Here is a 15,415-nt window from a genome sequence, read left to right as displayed (position 1 = left end):
CAGACTCTGCCTCACAACAACATTTAAAATGTCCCCTATCAAGTGCCACTTTTTGTTGTTGTTTTGTTTTTTGTTTCTTCGAGACAAAAGTTTCTCTGTGTAGCCCTGGTTGTCCTGAACTCACTTTTTAAACCAGGCTGGCCTTAGGCTTACAGCGATCTGCCTGCCTCTGCCTCCTTGAGCACTGGGATTACAGGGGTACAGCAGTACGCTCAGCTCTCATGTGGCTTTTAAGTTGGGCTTGTGTAATGTAGAGATCATTTGCTACTTTTTCAGCATGACTTTTAAAACGTTTTATTACAGAACATTTAATTTATGTAAACATAGACAAAGGGAAACCAGTGTTACGAATCCCCAGGAACTCAGGGGTAAGTCCACTCCCCATATCATTTTCTGTATACACCGATCTTAACCTAACTTCATGCTATTCTGCAGTGATTTTCAGACGTCATTTCATTTTGTTCATAAGCCAGGCTGGTAGCATGGCTCACTGGATAAAGGCACGTGCCACTAAGTACACTACAACCTGAGGTTAGCCCCCAGGGCTCACATGGTGGAAGAAGAGAACTAACTCCTGAAAGGGGCTCCCTGGCTTCCATATGTGTGGCAGTATGTGTGCCCTTCCCATCCCACCCCCAAATCAACAAACAATTGTAAAAAATAGATCATCTCACATGCTGCAACATTAGTTTTTAACCAGTTCATAAGTTAAACTAGGGGTGCAACAATGAACAGGTTTCATTGAACCTGGAAACATCTTTTCAGCTGAAAATGGTGAGCATATCTGTTAAAATCAAAAGTGAGAATTAGAAATGGTTTCTGGAAATCTCTCCCCCTTTTTTCTTCCACAGTATTTTCTAGGAAAGGGCATAATAACATGATTGGCGTACAGTCTGGGGAGTCAGGAGAGCTTGATAAACCATTTAGTAGCTTTGTTATGTGAAGGGAAAGATTAAGATGGTATTTCTTGATCTTGTCTTATTCTTGGTAGAGAATAAAAGTTGTTTTTTTTTTTTCCATTGTAAAAATATATTTTAATCCAAAACTGGAATATTAGCATTTGATAATCATTTCCAACAGTATTTACAATGAACTTTATTGTAGCTTCTGTGAGCCGGAACATGCTTCTTCCTAACTTTGGGACTATAGCAGAAATACCTGGAATTTGTCTGCCATGCACCTTCTGAGTATTTCAAGTCAAGGTCATCACCATTTCCTACAGTTCCCACCAGACCAGAGAAGGACTACATATGGACTCATGTTGGACCTACTCCTGCCGTAACTATTAAGGAAACAGTTGCCAACCACTTATAGTTACAAAACCAAACCTGGGTCATGCTTACATAGCATATATGAAGCTTTGGTTTTAATCCCCAGAGAATAAAACTTAATTTGGCCTCAGTTTTTGTTTTGAATATGAGATGTATGGAGATGTCTGACTCTGGGTAAGCTAGCTGCTGCACAGAAGAAAACCCCTATCCTAATGGTGTAATACATTAAAAGCTTATTTCTTGCTCTCATAAAGTCCAGTTTGGGCACTTTTTTTGTTTTTGTTTGTTTTGAGACAGGGTTTCTTTGTGTTGTGTTAGCTGTCCTGTACTCACTTTGAAGACCAGGCTGGCCTCAAACTCACAGCCTGCCTTTGTCTCCTGAGTGCTGGGACTAATGGAGTACACCATGGCACCAGCACATTGTGGGCATTCTTAATTGACAGGTGGCTGTCCTTTAGTCACTCTGCAGGGAGGAAAGCTCCTGCCATTCTGAGGCTCTGCTATTTCTGATGTGGTGACTAAGGTTATTGTACTGAGCTGCAGAAGAGGGAAGAGCATGGGCTGTTCCTGTGGGGGTCTGGTCAGTCAGGCTTGAAGATATTATTCACAGCCTCAGTCCTCAGGGATGCGGGTTCCCTTAGATAGTACTTAGTGACATGTTACATAGTAAGGGGGCTAAAACATGGAAATCTGACCATGTGAATGGGGAGGAGAGTGTCTGAAGAAATCTCTTCTTTGCATATGCAAACATGTCCCACAGGAGTAGGACATGGGGCTGTAGAGCTTAGCGAGAGCTTTGTTCCTTCTCCTCAGCTAAGGGATACATGTTTGTGCCCGTGGGTGGCAGCAGTTAGCTTGAAGACAGCGTCCAATCTGCATCGTCTGTGTCGAGATACACTTGCGTTCTCACCGGGTTTATCAGATTAGGGTTCTTTGTTAATTTCAAATCTTTGCAGTCTTTAATTGCTTTCCAGTTGCAACTTCTGTATTCCTATCAAGTAGAAGGATAATTTCCCTCCGACATTCATGCCAATATATGTGTGTGTGTATGTGTGTGTGTGTGTGTGTATATATATATAAATATATATTGTTTTTAACCACTGGTTTGCAGTTGTCTTAATTTTAACGATTCTTTATATGTTCCATATATCATGCATGTCTCATTTTTAGTGTGCTTTTAGGATGAAGACAAGAATTACGTGCTTGCTTTTTTTCCTAGGTCATTCAATATTAACAGGGTTGCCGCTCAGGCTGTTGAGGATGTTTTAAATATTGGTGAGTACTAACACAGCTATTGTATACCACAGAGTATTGTGTACTATATAATGTACATGCTATGTATTTGCTATTGTGTGATGTACAAGATTAAATGAAGCTTTTTTCCATCTTTCCTCTGTCAATAGCAAGACGACAAGGAAATGTGACTCTTCCGTTGAACAAAGAATTGGTAGAAAAAGGTTGGTATCTCATGGTATTAGTTACAGTTAGCTTATTCCTGTCAGCTTTGAGAAAGAACAATATTATGACTGTCTTCTTAATTAGATGTTACAGCATTGTCTTGTTAAAGGGAGCTAAAAGGGCTAAAGCAGGGCTTTAAGAAAGTTTTTAAGTGACATTTTTATTTACTTTGAAGTGTGTATATGGGCATTGTGGAGGTCAGAGCACAACTTACAAGAGTTGGTTCTTTTTAACTTTTAGAGGCAGGAAGATGGCTACCTCCTGGGGATTTGAACTCAAGTCATTAGATTTGGTGGCAAGCATCTTTACCTCTGAGCCATCTTGCTTTTCCTTAAGCGGCAGTTTTGTACTCTCACTTGTGTTCACTGTGAAATACAGCCCACATATCAAGACACTACAGCTGTAAGCACATCCTGGGTGGCAGAAAGAGTATTTATGTGTTTTAAGTGCATCTCTAAATTCATGCTGTTCCAGCAGGTTTTTCCATAGTCACGTCCAGCTTTTCATGGTATTAATGCTATCAAATTGATTCTGCTTATTTTTAGTTTGAGACTTAAAAGATTTAAATCATGGCTTGTCAGTTAGCATTAGCTAGCTGGTATCAAGGAAAGGGAAATTGGCACCTGCAATTTCTAGTTATATAATTTAGCCTAAACATCATGAGAACTAAATAAAGAAAGATGGAGGTGCATGTTCTGAATGTCCTGAGTGATTCCCTCTCATACATGAATCAGGTAACCACCTCGTTTGGGCCTATGTACAGTGTTATATACAAATATGAGCTGATGGTATGTCAAGTGCAAAACTCAACACAATAAACATAATACGTCTGGAATGTATAAAATTTCTATGTAAGCTGCACCCAGAATACAGGGATAGATTTTCATTTAAGAACGTGTAGAGTTTTTCCTGAGTGGATACTTCTTTGAAGATTGAGCTGTCTACAGAAACTAGAAGGCCAGTGGCAGTCGCTGTCACAGACATTCCTAGAACCAGTCTTTTGAAGTTTCTTTCATAGCTACCACAGTTTCTATTTTACTTTTTGTGGTAAGTTAGATTTTTATTTTTAAAGAACCAAATAATGGTTTTTCAACCTTAACAAGGATTTTTAAAAAAATGACACTTACAGTAGAAGCTGTATAGCTTAAATGTTGATCATTTCAATAGTTGCTATCAAGTAACTCCTGGGGCCCGGGGCAAGGCCAGGAGCTGTAGTGGCCAGTCGGCCCCAAGGGTAGAAGGTAAACCAGCACACAGACCTCTCTGGTGTTTTATGCTGCAGTGATGCGCAGTAGGCTGTGAGGACTAAATATTTTTAGTTAATGATGGGTCTGAGATAATAACCTCATTGCAACTCAAGGACCATCCATACACATAAAATTCTAACAGTAGTTCCAAAATAAGGCATATTATCAAAGTCTTACTGTTTTTGTTTAAAATGTGGTACTCAGCTAAACTTTCACTTTTAACTTCCTATATAGTTGTCTTTGTAAATCCCTCTCTTCTCCTTCCCTCCCTTCTATTTTCCCTCCCTTCTCCTCCCCTTTCTTCTCCTCCCCTCTCCTCCCCTTTGCTCTCTTTCCCTCCCTTCCCCTCCCCTCCCTTTGAGGGTACTTTACAACAATGTTGAGTTTGTCTTACTGTTTAATTCCCAGCTTTGTATTATTTGTTTCTCTTTTTCCTCCAGTTGTACCTATTTCTTCTCTGTTGTGGGTGGTGAATGTTTTTTGTGGGTTAATAATTAAAACTAATAGTCATTTCTTTCTAAGGCTTATATAGTAGGGTATGTAATACGAGTTCCCAAAGAGATACGCTTCCAAGCAGCCTTTGAACACATGCTTTAAATTGGAAGTGGCATGTTTGTCACATGCTTCTCAGATGTAACCATCCTTTATTAAACTTGCTCTTTTTCCCTTATAGTCACAAATGAATATAATGAATCATTGCTCTACAGTCCAGAAGAACCAAAAATACTTTTCAGTATTCGAGAGCCAATAGCAAACAGAGTTTTCTCAAGCAGCCGTCAGCGTTGTTTCTCCACAAAGTAAGCATCCTTAGTCACTTCGTTCATCCCAGTAATACATTTAAACACATACACAAAACACGGAAACATCCTTTTCTTTTTGAGATATTGAGACAAGGGTATTTTTTCTTTCCCTAGGAATAAATATTCGCTTTATTCAATTAAGAGTTAATTAGATTTACAAATCTAAACTCATTTTTGTATATTTATTATATTTAAATATCTTAGACTGTTAACTAATATATGATATAGGTGATTGGAAAAGATACTGTAAAGATACCATGAAATGCATTTGGACAACAAAAGGCTGATAAATTAATTGCTCTATAGCAGGATTAAGAACCTCAGTGAGTATACCAATAATGAAACAAACTGTATGGTATAGAGAAAGTTACTTGAAAAATATCCCTGGTCTCTCTTCAGGTATTTTAGAATTGTATGTGAAATTGCTGTTCCAGAAGCCAAAACTCTGTGAGCATAGACACAGTGCCACAAGTAGAATTATGTGTGCGACCTCACGGGGTCACAGTCAAATTGCAGATGCGCTGAAAGTAATATGTGAATTTTGTTTACATTGGGGTTTTATCTCCAGATACACCTCAATATGTGTGTGTGTGTGTGTGTGTATTTTAGATAAGATTATATATAGAAACAAATCTTTTAGATATGATTATATTATATATAATCTTTTAAATAAGATTATATAATATGTATATAATAGATATATACAATATATTGTATTTATATAATATTTATAAAATATTATATATATATATATAGCATTTGGTTAAGGGCTACTCAGCCTACTTACAGAAATTCTAGCAGATCAGTAAAAGACAGCCAGTGCATTAAAAAAAAAAGCCAAAGATGTTTGTTATTTCACAAAGGCATATTTAATAAACATCTGAAAAATGCTTAACCTTATTCATTTGGGGAATGAAAATATCCCCAAACTAGCATGGCTGAAATAAAGATCAAGAATGGACATTACCTCAGCGATAGATAGTGGGTATACTTGAGAGAAAGGGCGGAAATGGCAGCTGGGAGAAGGTGCTGGTGCTGTGTTCATTGAACTTTTGCCTCTTCTCTGTTTACAGTCCAGAATCCTTAAGAAAAACTTTACACATGAATGCTCTCTTGCTTGTACTTAAAATCTTTGTAATGGAAGTTCCATGAAAATAGCCCGGCACTCCATTGGCATGAAAGTGGTAGCAGCCCAGCACTCTACCGAGTTGTGATTGTTGTTGTTTTTCCCACTGATACATAACAAAGTGAATGTTTCTACCTTGAGTTTTAAACTTGAGATGTTGATGTGTGCTCGTATTGATATTGTTTACAGTCACTAATTGTCAACTCAACTTGTAAAGTCAAGGCCAAGTAAGCTGCTAGTTATAGTAACAACACAGTTTGCTCTGGGTAAGAGCATCTGATATTTAATGGGCCATCTGCTTCCGCCTAGAGTCAGTGTTCGGTCTCGATGTTGGGATGCCTGCATGGTTGTGGATGGAGGAACATCTTTTGAGTTTAATGATGGAGCAATTGCTTCAATGATGATCAATAAAGAAGATGAGCTTCGAACTGTGATTCTGGAACAATGAAGAGTTTCCTTCACAACAGATATAATTACTAGAAACATTTCTCTCCAGCTAGAGATGAACAGCCACAGACTGACCAAACATTGGTTCTTATTGACTGATTACCACTAGAGTCAAAGGTGGCAGAGTGGATCCATGTGCTTTTCTGCTCCATTCTGATAGATAAAAGCTGTTCACCATGTGGCACACAGACGGACTAAAGGGATTGGAATTATGTTGGTGAAGTTTCTACATTATTTACAGTTGGTAACCAAGGGTATTGATATTCTTTAGAGAGACAGGTTAAATAAAGGGTTAAATATTTAGGATTTGAAACTTAACTGTACAAGTGTCGTTTTTTCTTCCTAACTCTGTGGCATTGGCCACATGGTCATTTGATTAGTGCATTATTTTTATAGTTCCTAAAATTAAAGATTTTCAAAAATTTTGATGATGGAAAATTTTGATAAATCTTGAAGTTGACCTAACTAAAGTTGGTAAATGTGTTTTATATTTGCTAAGAATTTTCTAATCCAGGAAACAATGATGAAATCACTATTGATTGAGAAAATGGAATCATTTTTTTAAATTATCTGTAGATGAGCCTGACTTGTTTTGGTCAGGGTCAGTAGTGCTAGAAGAAATGTGTCCTTTGGGACAAATCATGATGCTTTGTAAATGTATTAATTTTTTTCATGACAGTTGTTGTTCATACTTTTTTTTTTTTTTTGAAAAATAACTTGAGTCCAAAGCCCCTTTTCTGTTTTTGGATCTCTATTATGGATGCAAGGATTAGAAGGTTAACCAATTAGTAGGTTCTGTTAAGAGTTCAGTAAAAGGTTCAAAAGAAACTTCCTTTAGTATTAGGACTGCCAGCAAGAGAATGGACTCCAGTAAGTTCCCAGCTTTGGAATTGCCTTACTTGAGAATTGTGGTTTTCATTTACTGTCCTCCAAGTTTTAAACAATAGCTTTGTAGGATAAAACATCAGAGCTTTTCCTTCTCCCAGTATAAAAACCACTTTTTTTTTTTTTTTTTTGGAGGAAACCATTTTCATTTAATTCTTGATCTCCTTAAAAGTAACTAATTTTCACAGAAAGCTCCCATTGCTAAATAATGAAATGGTATTCTCTTGTCATTTATTCAGAGTTGTATATTTTTCACTTGTTGGTGAAAATGTTCTTTCATTGACATGGTATTTATTGGAGACTCATTCTGCGTCATCTGTCACAGTATGCCATAGAGTGAAGTGTCAGACATGGAAGTAGACTGTTTATGGAACTTGAGCCTACACCTCACACATGAAAACTGAAAGCTAGGATGCATGATAGATCGATGCTCTAGCTTTGCCACACTCAATATGCTGCTCTTACCAATTTAAAAAAAAAATATTCAGGGTGGTCTAGATTTGTCTCGGTTTTGGTGTTTGTCCACAACACTTTCCCTGAGTATCTGCAGAAGGAAGTAAGTCAGTGTTTTTGCGGAGCCAAGTCTAATTTCTAGATTACCTTAATAAAAGAGATACACTTAAGATACGACTTTATATAGAAGTTAAATTCCACACTATAGAAATTCCCCTGAAAGGCTTAACATACTTTATTAGGAAAAAAAAAATGCCATTCTTGTCCTTAAAATATCTAGGAAAGCTGGTTGATTTACCACAGTTCTATTAACATGCACTATTAACTGTTAACTAGCTGTGTAGAATTGTTCAGAAGCAAATTTGGAAAGATATTGAAATTATGTACTATGTTCTGATACAATCTGCCTTCTGCTCTGTGGCAGGCGGGGATTTGTCTGTAATAGATGAATGGCGAAGGATGTTGGTATATCAAAAATGTCTTTTTGAATGGGTTAAATCTTTATTGACCACTGTATGCAAATAAAATTAAATCATTGTCTGTTCTTTTTTACTTTGCTTCTTGTTTACTAAGTTCTAATGAGATCACTGCATAAAAATAAGTTTTTCTCTAATACTGTTTCAAGTCTGTTCCCACTGGCCTGTAATCTGTGCACTGTAGATTTGTTGCCATTACTTGATAGAATGTAATCTGTTTATTCAAAATGTTTAATTCAAAATCCATTTTTCAGATAACTTAGTTGAGTATTTTTAATGTTCCATAATGTTTTTGTATTCTTGAATGGGTAGCATTCATGTATGGAGCTATTTTTTTTTTTCTTTTTTGCCTTTTTGAGACACGGTTTCTCTGTATAGCCATATCTTTCCTAGATCTCACTTCGTAGACCAGGCTGGCTTCAAACTCATAGAGATATGCCTGCCTCTGCCTCCTGAGTGCTGGGATTAAAGGCGCTCAGCACAATTTCATTTTAATGAAAGTAGAAGGATGAAAATAATTATAAACTACTCACTTGAGCTGAAAGTGTCAAGAAAAAGAAATTAAGGATACAGGGGCTGGGGAGATGGCTCTGCATTTAAGAACTCTTGTTGCACAAACAGGAAGACCCGAGTTCAAATTCCTAGAATCCACCTAAAAAGCTGGCTGTGGTCACACTTGGCCCACCTTAAGGTAACTGTGGCCCCAGGGCTGGAGGGCAGGGCTGTGGGTGTTTTGGCAGAGAAAGAATAGCTGGAGCTCACAAACAGAATGATAAAAGTACTTATGAAAGTAATATAAATTTAGAATTTATATTGGAGCTCTTGCCACCGTGTACATCTATGTGTATCCTTACACTTAAGGTACTAAACGCATCCCAGGGATAACATAACTAATGCGATGAGATAGTAATGATGGGGGAGGGTGAAGAGTAAATCTGATGCTGAACTGTATCCACAACCCACTGGAGGTAAGGCTAAGATTGTGAGCCTTTCTGGACATGCATGTCTCAAAAAAGGAACCCTCCAAAAGAATTTTTCAATTATGTTCTCAAGTACAGTTTGTATTTTTACTTTGTATGAGGGATTAGAGGACCTAAGTTAATGAGAAGGCTATTTTTTATGTTAAGGAATGTGGACTTTGAGGTATTTTAAAGAAAATCACGGATTAGATAAGTAGCTAGAGATAAAGCATTTACTATTCTTGACGAGGACCCAAGTTTGGTTCCAGCACCCATATCAGACAAGCAAAAGCCTGTAACTTAGGCCTCCACAAGTGCCTGTAGACACACACGCACAGTCATTTAAAATGTTTACACTGAAAGTGGAGCCTGATGCCAAACACCCACTACTACACACCTTACCAAATGCCTCCTGTTGTGCAGAAATCACCCCTAACTTTTCAATGTTAAGTCTAATTGCCAGTTGATGAAAACGAGCAATGTGGGTGGGGCAGTTTAACCTGTTGTAGTAAATTAGAAAAAGTGATGAGCTATATAATGTTTATTATTAGCCCTAAGATTATCATTATCACGGCGGTATTGCTTAACCCACTATCACAAATAAGACAGACACCTGTTAGATTTATAATTGCTTTATTTACCTTGGGCTGGGCAGATACTTCACTTACACTGTCTCTGTATCACCTCCCAGCACACATCCAATTCCATTCACCTTAATCCTACTCATCTGGTCTGCCTTCCACCCACAAGTGGTACTTGCTTGTATTCTCATCTGAGCCTTTTCACACCATTATTGGAGTCCTTACTCTTAGCCAATGTGGTTTTTTCCTCCATATTAATGCATGGTGGAGTCCTCCTTTCTGTCCGTCTGTTTCCCATGATTCTCTCTGAAGCTCGGGAACCTTAGCCACACCATCCCATTCTGCCCTGCCCAGGAAAAGGCCATTTAATGAACCAACTAGGTATAATGTTTTAGGCAGGTTTACACAAACAAGGATGGGTGTATTGGGCAGGCAGTAACCATATCTTGAGTGCCAACAATTAGCATTAGACCAATCTCCAACCTGTTAAGCAGTGTTTTTTTCAAGGATGACATCAATAAAGCCCAGATTGTGAAATACATAACACATATCTTCTGTATATAAATTAAAAATTATCTTTATATATACATAAATTATATACAGTATATAATTATCAATTATATCTTCATATATAAATTTCCAGGGATGAAATAAAAGCCAAAGCTTAAGTTTTGAGACTCATTGAATGCAACGTGTGGACCTTTGAAGAGACTAATCAAAATAAACGGAATGGTGGTCTGTAATCCCAGCACCTTACAGGCAGACAGGAGGATCCTGAGTTCAAGGCCAGATGGGACTACCTTGCCATCTTTTTTTTTTTTAATTTTAAATTTATACAAATTAGTTTATTGACTTTGTATCCCAGCTGTAGCCCCTTCTCTCCTTCCCTCCCAATCCCCTCTCCCTCCTCCATCTCCCATGCCCCTCTCCACATCCACTGATAGGGGATAGCCATCTTGAAGCTAATGTGAGATTCATAATGAGGTCTTATTGCAAAAACACGAAAGGAAACAGTTGGGAGACAGCTCTTCAACCTCATCCTGACCTTCAGTGTTTACAATTAATGTCAAATCGCTATCTTCTATATAGACTGAGATATCTATGAAATTAGAGGTCTGAGTTTTGGTTTAAAATCATCTTCCTATGAGGGAATGGAGATCAGAGTCATGAGTGTGGCCAGGAATTAAGACTGTTGAAGCTGTATGATGAGGCTCTGTGTATACTTTCACTTCCCATTATTTGAAAACAAAAATTAGAACTACAATGGTACTATAAAAAAATTAAGTCTTGGTGATTTAGAACCACCAGCCTGGCATTTGAGTGCAACAGTTCAAGTGAGCTAACTACTGGAGCTCTGGCATGAGCTACTCATACTGTCTAAACCGTGCAAATCTGCAGTGTAAGCTGATGCAGTGTGTACTTGGTGTTATACCACAGCCAACAGAACTAAAAGACTGTACAGATGTCAGTATCCCTGAGAGCACACTAAGGCCTGTATTTAACACTTTTCATATGTATTATGAACTCATTTTGACAAAAAGCACACATAAACAGGTAGCACATGTGGCCGAAATCTTACTTTATCTGATCCAAATGGCGACCCAAATTGATGCTTTCCTAATTTAATGAATGCAGAAATAAGGAACACAAAGTAGTTCAAGTACTCGTTTTTATAAAAATGTACTTTATTTTAAAATGAGTCTATAAAAGTAGAAATCACATACAAAAATACAGATTACTGCGACATGTTGGCAAAATAGCTCACAGCTGGACTTGAGTGAGGAAGAACAGATACTGTGTCTGAGGGTGCCTGGAGGCCAGCGCCCAGCCAGAGCCCACCATAGGGCTGGCACTAATGTGTAAACAATAGTTTCAAGTAGTAGTTAGCACTCTTTTAACTACTAGGGAACTGAAGCCTATTCACTCCTGTGTGACACACGAAAGTGTCCTGTAGGTCTGAGCAGTTGAAGGCACTTCATGTTATTGTAACAGTAGAAGTTTTGATGACAAAGTTGACAGAAATGCATTGTGGCTCTGTCACACACCGAAGAGGTAACTGCCTTGATTTTTTTTCTTTTCATTTTCTAAGAAACACAATTTGATCTTTTTGCTTCTGTATGAAGCGGTAAAAACGTGTGTTAGCAAGAGGTTTTCCGCCCAGCGAGTCTTAAAAACTTAGGTGAAGTCACGCCACACGGTCAGCAGCTGCGCCTGCGCCTACTTCTCCTGTGTTTCTGATGGCGAGAAATCAGGGCTACCTAAGGAACTTTAGGTCCAGTAACCTAATGGGTAGTTTCAAGCAATTATGTGTAAGAACACTTAAAAGAAGTTCAAGTCCATGATTTCAGAATAATATAAAAATAACTGCAGCGCTAAAGGAAGTAACGGCAAACAAGATCAGCACAGAATTCTTCTCCCCGACTTCTCAAGAATGCTGATTAGAATATTACATTTCTAAAACAAAGCAAGCAAACTTAAAGAGCTAAACAATCCACGTAACATAAGTTGATTATAAAGTTAAAAAAGCACAATTAGATCTCCTCACCTATTTTAGGATTCTGGGAACATAGCACAGTACCTAAAAACATTAAAGCATACTTCATATTAACCTGGCTTTGGAAAGCAGCCTTTTGATGCTTCAAACTACGCCGATTCTGTCTTTCCGCCTGCGTCTCTCTGTGTTTGTTTTTCACTTAGAGTTTAGGGTACATTATGCAGGACCATATTTCTATTGTACTAACCTGCACACAAAGTTGAAACGCGTGAATTCCCAGAAGAGACTGCCTCAGACACTACAAGCCCCTGCTGCTTTCCACCCAGCCCACCATACACTCGCTAGCTTATTGCTCATCAAAATCAAGTTTTACAAAATACTGAATAATTAAATAGGATAAAAAGTTATGACAAACACCATGAAAATTGTTAGCCTGGGGTAAATTTTAGAACTTCATTCTAAATGGACTTAATCAGAAGGGCACTTGGAAGTTGGCTCAAATTTTGCTTTAAAAAGCTATTTTGAAATAATAGGCTTACCTAAAATTTCCAAAGACCTAACTAGTAATTAGGCTCTTAGGGCACAGCACTGACAGAATCATCCCTGTTTTTGAAAAAGTAACACTTCTTAGTTGCCCCTTGCAAACGGTTCCCTAACATACATGTGGAATGAGGCTAAGGTAAAAGCAGTATGAGGAGCAACCAGTCTCCGGCTGCTGGATGTGCTGCCTGGTCCCTCGTCCTCAAGGAACAGGAGACGGCACCCTGCAGGAGGCTCGTCACACACAGCTGGGCTTTTGCAGTGTCAGTCGGCACTGGATGCCCCAAATCTCCGCGTTCTTTTTGTTGTCCATAGTTGGCCTTGCGATGGTGGTGAAGTAGGCGCAGTTAATCTGCAGGTGAGGGAGGGCTTCTCTCAGCAGCTGAAGGGTACCATCTGGCACGATTCCAAAAACTTGTAGTGTTTTCAGTGTGGGGATTTCTCCAAGTTCACTGGAAAGGAAGAGACAATTTCAAGATACATGGCAATGGTTAGACTAGTTATGATAGTCCATTGTTTATACTTTGTATCAGTGTACAAAATGTAGCCTAAAAACATAATTCATAGCAAATGATTTAGGGAAATAACACAGGGAAACAACAACCTGACCCACGTGGGAATAGGAAACAAGGCTGCATGTTTCATTTGTGTGACACCTATGGAACTATGAAATTTATAATTTTTAAGATTTTTTATTTATTACTTATACAGCATTCTGCCTGCACGTGTGCCTACACACCAGAAGAGGGCACCAGATCTCATTATAGATGTTGATGAGACACCATGTGGATGCTGCAAATTGAACTCAGGACCTTTGGAAAAGCCAGTGCTCTTAACCTCTGAGCCATCTCTCCACTTTTTTGGATTGAAATGAATTTGCCTCCTTTCTCCAGTCTTCATCTACACAGATCTCTGGAAGGGTTACTGTGATGTGAGCTAGTTAAGTGAAAAATGGTAAAAGTGTTTCATTTATGTGACTTGGAACCACCCCAAGATACATACAATTTAGGATTCTTGACATGACTTTTATTTGAACTATGTTCTCAGCAGAAGACACCGGCAGCAACTGATGGTTTCTTAGCAATGGTTCAGCATTAACAAGCCCTTACTGTACCAAAACCCACCGGTGACTTGCTTAAGGTATTCTTTATATGGAATTATATAGGCTACAAATGAAAAAATGGGATACCAGTTTATGGCAGACAATGACTTCTTCTCTACATATTATTAATTTTTCCCTGTTACTGATAGGCCAGTATCATGTACCGTGTGTTAACAGTGAGATCTGGGGGTCACACAAAAGTGACCCTGTTTATCTAAAGAAAACACTTTCTGGTTTGGCGTACTGATTTTTTTTTTTTTTTTAAACATAGGTCTGTATGCCCGGCTTCATTTCTCTGATCTGTGTTTGCTCCAGGTTGGGACACAGTGCAAAGTCTCAGGGAGGGAAACATTTACTTTGGGAATTCAGCAACCCCCTCTGGAGATCAATGAGCACAGCAGTGACCTTTATGTTGTCACAGTCAAAACTTCTTCAAACAAAGCAGGTTTGTGTTGTCACTTGGCTGCCAAGGCCTCAGCCTTCCAGCATGTTCCATACAGGGTCCAAGACATCCTCCTGAAGGCTCAGTTACTTTATACCATTCACCCTGCCCCAGAACTACTACATAGCCATCGCCCTAAATGCTTACAGAATCTGGACGGCCCTTTAGTCTGAGGCCGATCTGTGGACGGGCTCCATGGGTCTTTATATTCCTCCTCTAAATGTATGAATGTTAAGATGAACACCATAACATTTAGTGTTTGTTGTGGAATACAAGATGCAGGGTAATTTGGCAAATAAAAGCACTATCTAAACCTAAATGTGCCTGCTCATAAGGGGCAGTGAAAGCAAGAGATCATAAGAGATCAAAACGAAAGTCAAGAGGAACACAGTGCCTTCAACTTCCGGAATGTAGGAACAAATGCAGAAGGGCTGTGCACTGGAGAAGGGGTTACACTCATCACCACTAAAGAAGACAGCAACCCCTAGCACAACTCCTATGTGAAATCTGAGCGTTTGAGAACGGGGTCAGACGTGGGAGAATTCAGGTTCTGGGATATCCAGGCATCTAAGCTGTGAGTCATCTGCAATGGATAATATACAAAAGCAGAAACTAGGTGGGAGTAAGGAAAAGGAGTGATGGCGGAGGAAGAAGCGTTCGCGCAGCAGCATCGCGAGAAAGTCGGGGAGGAAGCCTGTCACACGGTGCTCCCGTGTCACATGTGAGAATGGGGCTGCGGGAGACAGCACAGGACCCGACAGAAGCCCCCCATCGCCTCTGTGTGCATTGGCCACAAAACTGAAGAGCAGAGTCACATGCATCTGACTTCACGGTGGAAGAGAAGAGGGGATTGTTCACAAGCCATTCTTCAGTCGTGTAAAATAGGAAGATAATGTCTCTTAGGGCTTTTAGTTCAGGTTTAATAAAAAGGCGTTTTTCATACAAGAGGCAGAGGCTGGATCACAGGCCAGCCTGGGGATAAATACTGAGACTCAATCTCAAAATCAATAAAAGACACTTCAAGACTCGGAGGTTTGCGCCCTACCCCAGCTATGTAATCCTATTTCCCTTTATATAACACTCCGAGGTTTGCGCCTTACCCCAGCTATGTAATCCTATTTCCCTTTATATAAC

At 38.9% G+C, this 15,415-nt stretch overlaps 2 protein-coding genes across 3 annotated transcripts in view; one reads left to right on the top strand and one right to left on the bottom strand.

Annotated features, from left to right (window-relative positions):
* Nadk2 (NAD kinase 2, mitochondrial) overlaps positions 1-8,239 on the top strand; it is a 40,975-nt gene extending 32,736 nt beyond the window's left edge. For both annotated transcript variants that reach the window (XM_055601035.1, XM_055601036.1), the window contains 4 exons: positions 2,491-2,546; positions 2,675-2,728; positions 4,650-4,773; positions 6,212-8,239. In XM_055601035.1, coding sequence (XP_055457010.1) covers positions 2,491-2,546; positions 2,675-2,728; positions 4,650-4,773; positions 6,212-6,350 — 373 coding nt within the window. In that variant the 3' untranslated portion in view covers positions 6,351-8,239. The remainder of the gene's footprint in view (positions 1-2,490; positions 2,547-2,674; positions 2,729-4,649; positions 4,774-6,211) is intronic.
* Positions 8,240-11,367: 3,128 nt separating this feature from the next.
* The window catches only part of Skp2 (S-phase kinase associated protein 2), a 28,583-nt gene continuing 24,535 nt past the window's right edge, over positions 11,368-15,415 (bottom strand). The window contains exon 10 of the mRNA XM_055601134.1: positions 11,368-13,189. Within this exon, the coding sequence (XP_055457109.1) occupies positions 12,976-13,189 (214 nt within the window). The 3' untranslated portion in view covers positions 11,368-12,975. The remainder of the gene's footprint in view (positions 13,190-15,415) is intronic.

The sequence above is a fragment of the Psammomys obesus genome, unplaced genomic scaffold (genome assembly GCF_907164565.1).
Source record: "Psammomys obesus unplaced genomic scaffold, mPsaObe1.curated_primary_1811, whole genome shotgun sequence".
Lineage (NCBI taxonomy): Eukaryota > Metazoa > Chordata > Mammalia > Rodentia > Muridae > Psammomys > Psammomys obesus.
Note: the sequence above shows the minus strand (reverse complement) of the source record. Positions and strands in the feature narration are given on the sequence as shown.